The sequence below is a fragment of the Diospyros lotus genome, chromosome 8 (genome assembly GCF_014633365.1).
Source record: "Diospyros lotus cultivar Yz01 chromosome 8, ASM1463336v1, whole genome shotgun sequence".
NCBI classification, from domain to species: Eukaryota; Viridiplantae; Streptophyta; class Magnoliopsida; order Ericales; family Ebenaceae; genus Diospyros; species Diospyros lotus.
This window is the reverse complement of record NC_068345.1, coordinates 23568528-23572454: the sequence shown is the minus strand read 5'-3', so window position 1 is coordinate 23572454 and position 3927 is coordinate 23568528. Positions and strand designations below refer to the sequence as shown.

Genomic DNA, 3927 nt, shown 5'->3' with positions numbered 1-3927 from the left:
AAAAAATTCAATAGAACAAAACCTCAAACGAAGAAAAAAAAAAATATCCCGTATTGCAAACATTACATTAAAAAAGAAAAATTACATATTTGAGTCTATATATTTTCTGTTAAATTTTTGTAATTATTTCTTAATTTGATCAATCTTCCTTTCATCATCCACAATTAATTTGATTGGTTTTCCAAGAATATTCCGGACTGGAATGAGTTGTTTGATCTCATTATCAATAACCCTACCCTACTATTGTTCTGGCTTCACTTGACTTAGTAATTTTATGTCGGGAATGCGTTCTGTAGCTAGAAATGTATTTTTAATAATTCTTTTATAATTTGTGAAATACTCTCAAAACATTTCATAAATTAGAGAAATAATTTAAAAAAGTTTTGAATCGTGTTTTTCATTTCCATGCATCAGAGGTGGGAGATGTTTTTGTTTAGTTCTTTATCTAATTTCTTGTTAGTTATGTGACGTAGTACTTTAGTATTAACTTTTTATTGACGTTTAAAAACGTGTATTTTGTCTTTTTAATGATTTTATTTAGTTGACTGAGCTATTTGTATTGTATTTTCTTTTTTACAGGGACCACCCTCTGGTCTTACTAAATTTTCATTGTTTTGAATATTTTCATATAGACCTTTGTGTAATAGTCTAGTCAAGTTTCAATAAATGTATCTTCAATTCAATTAAGATGCATTATTTTTAGTTTCAAAACAATTTCGCGATAGAATATATATATATTATATTTTATTAATTAATAATATTATTTTAAAATTAAAAATAATATATTTTAGCCCAAAAAAATGTACATTTACGAAAAGTTAACTATTATCCTAAAATTAAAGAGAATAGTTATCATTACCTTAAAACTAAATAAGGAAATGTTATACCACAAACTAATTTAGTAAATAATCCTTAAAACTAAAGTAACACACATAAATTTATTTTAAAAAAATTATATGGTTTATTAAAAGAATTATATTATTATGTAAAATTGTTATAAATTTAAATAAAATTATTTACGGGTATAAATTGTCCTTTTCTTTATAAATATGTACGCGAAATGCCCTTGGATTTGCCTCTTAGGGGTTTCCCGAAAGTTTCACGGGAGGGGGAGGAGGGGGCGATGTGTGGTTCGACTTTGGACTCTCTTCTTTTAAAACGCTGAGAAGCCAACCCTTGCAACTTAGGAAGACGATATTTGGCCATATTTGTTGCAGCTTAAAAGCTAAAACTTCTAGCTTCTACCTTTAAAAAAGTTGGGATGTAGTGTTTGTTTTATCTTATAGAATTCTAACTTATAACTTCTACTAGCTTTTAGAAGGGGTAGAAGTTGGCTTTTTCAAAACTAAGATACCCCAGCTTTTACAACTTCTCCTTAAATAATTACATTTTTATGACAATTTTACTCTTATTTTTAGTAAAGAATTACCCCATTGTTTATGCAATCATGGGTTTTTCTTCTCCACCGCCATCTCCATTTTCAAATCTCTTTCTCTCTCTCGTCATCTTCCTCTCTCTCTATACTTTAATTAATTTTTTTATAACACTTGAAACTTATACATATACACTAATTAATTTTTAAATTATCATTCTATAACTACTAAGGATATTATGAATAATTATACAAAAATAAGTTATTTTACAGTTTATGGTGTCAAACACCACAACTACTTTAACTATAACTTCTAAGAAGTTGTAGCAAATAGGTTCATAATTTATTCTAAATTTTAAAAATTATAATTAAAAAATTATAAACTATAATTTTTTTAATTAAACTATAATAAACGGGGCAATATATTATTCAACTCTCGCGGCGCCGCCCCGCGCGGGGCGGGGGGGGGGGGGGGGGGGGGGGGGGGGGGGGGGGGGGAACGCTGAGAAGCCAACCCTTGCAACTTAGGAAGACGATATTTATTATTCAACTCTCTCTCTGTCTCTCTCTCTCTCTCCAGAGATTGAACCCAACCTCCTCACACCCAAATAATACCAACTCTCTTCATTGGATATCCCATGGAAGCCACAAACAAACAAATCCCTGAAAATGAACTCTTCAAATGTTCAACTTCAACACATCTCATCTCAGACTGCTTCGTCAACCCAAAACACCACGTCGAGGCCTCCAAGCATCCCATCTTCTTGTCTCCATGGGATCTCGCCATGCTCTCCGTCCATTACATCCAAAAGGGCCTTCTCTTTCTCAAGCCCCCCTCCCCCCATCAACACTTTTCTCTCCCCTCCTTCCTCCAAACTCTCAAGGAATCCCTCTCCCTCACTCTCGTCCATTTCTACCCTCTCGCCGGCCGATTGGTAACCCTCAACCAACAAAGCCCACCTTCTTCCTCCGTCTATATTGATTGCACCCGCAGTCCCGGTGCCAGATTTATTCACGCCGCCGTCAATCTCACTGTGTCTGATATCCTTTCGCCAGTTGACGTTCCGGTCATCGTCCAGTCGTTCTTCGACCACGACCGGGCGATCAACCACGACGGCCACACCAGGCCGTTGCTATCGGTTAAGGTGACGGATTTGGTTGACGGTGTCTTTGTGGGATGCTCGTTCAACCACGCCGTAGGCGACGGGGAGTCCTTCTGGATGTTCTTCAACACCTTGTCGGAGATCTTCAGAGCCCAGGGGGGCTCCGATTTTCCCATTTCGAGGCTCCCAATTCACAACCAGTGGATTCTCAACGGCCACGGCCCCCTTCTGCGCCTGCCGTTCGCCGACGAGGACCAGTTTCTCAGCCGACACGAAGCTCCGCCTCTCCGAGAAAGGATCTTCCACTTTTCATCCCAATCAATAGCCCAACTCAAAGCAAAGGCCAACCAAGAGAATAACACCGACAAGATCTCCTCCTTGCAGGCCGTGTCGGCGGTGGTTTGGCGGTGTATCACGCGGGCTCGCCGCTTACCAGACGAGCAGCAAACCAACTGCAGAATGGCGGCGAACAACAGATCGAGAATGGAGCCACCGGTGCCCAAAAACTACTTCGGCAACTGCATTCAAGTAGTGTGCGCGAGTTCCACGGCGGCGGAACTTCTTGGGGGCGGGTTTGGGCGGGCGGCGTGGCTGTGCCACCGAGCGGTGGGGACCCACACCGACAAGGTGGTGCGGGAGTGGGTGGGGGGCTGGCTCGAGTCGCCAATCGTTTACCAGCTGGGGCGGTTATTCGATCCTTGCAGCGTGATGATGGGCAGCTCGCCGAGATTCGACGTGTATGGGAACGAGTTTGGAATAGGCAAGGCGGTAGCGGTGCGAAGTGGGTACGCGAACAAGTTTGACGGGAAGGTGACTCTGTATCCTGGGCGTGAGGGCGGCGGGAGCATGGACTTGGAGATTTGCCTCTCGCCGGAAACAATGGCGGCTTTTGAGTCTGATCGGGAGTTCAGGGATGCTGTCTGGGAATCTGATTAGATCGATGCACTGATTTTGAGAAGTTGTGTGTGCAATTCCTTGTAGCAATAATTTGAGGGTTCAAGCCTATTTGCATGACAGAGTGAGGGTGATGTTTTCGTGTCAAATGGAATATTTTCCAATCGAATATATTAAAAATTACTAATTAAATCGAATCAAATCAAATTAAAAGACGTGTAATAACTTAATTGAATAGATCGAATGAATCTAGCCCAAACTTAAATTGTGATAATCGAATCGAATCGAAAATCGAATTAATGCACAAAATAATAGAGACTGGACATTAGTTTGGCCTTATTGTTGCTATTGATCACCTAATTAATTAGCTGGTGATTCATATAATTCAAAAATGAGTTTGATCTAATGGTTGATTTTTTATAGATCTAAAAATTAATTTTGTGATCAAAAAATTTAAAAACACATTTTTAGAAAAACGTCGCCGACCATTATTCACGATGGATTCCAATTATGGGTATCAACCATCAGATTTACTTTGTCTCAGTGATCTACGTACCA

At 39.3% G+C, this 3927-nt stretch overlaps 1 protein-coding gene across 1 annotated transcript; it reads left to right on the top strand.

The window, feature by feature from the left end:
* The first annotated feature begins 1890 nt into the window (after positions 1–1890).
* On the top strand, positions 1891–3563 carry LOC127807293 (uncharacterized acetyltransferase At3g50280-like). Its single transcript, XM_052345007.1, has one exon. It carries the CDS (start codon positions 2011–2013, stop codon positions 3409–3411), a length of 1401 nt encoding a protein of 466 aa, XP_052200967.1. The 5' UTR covers positions 1891–2010; the 3' UTR covers positions 3412–3563.
* The last annotated feature ends 364 nt before the right edge of the window (positions 3564–3927 follow it).

What these genes read in the sequence shown, in the direction of transcription:
- LOC127807293 (XM_052345007.1), top strand. Translation starts at nt 2,011, where the DNA reads ATGGAAGCCACAAACAAACAAATCCCTGAAAATGAACTCTTCAAATGT.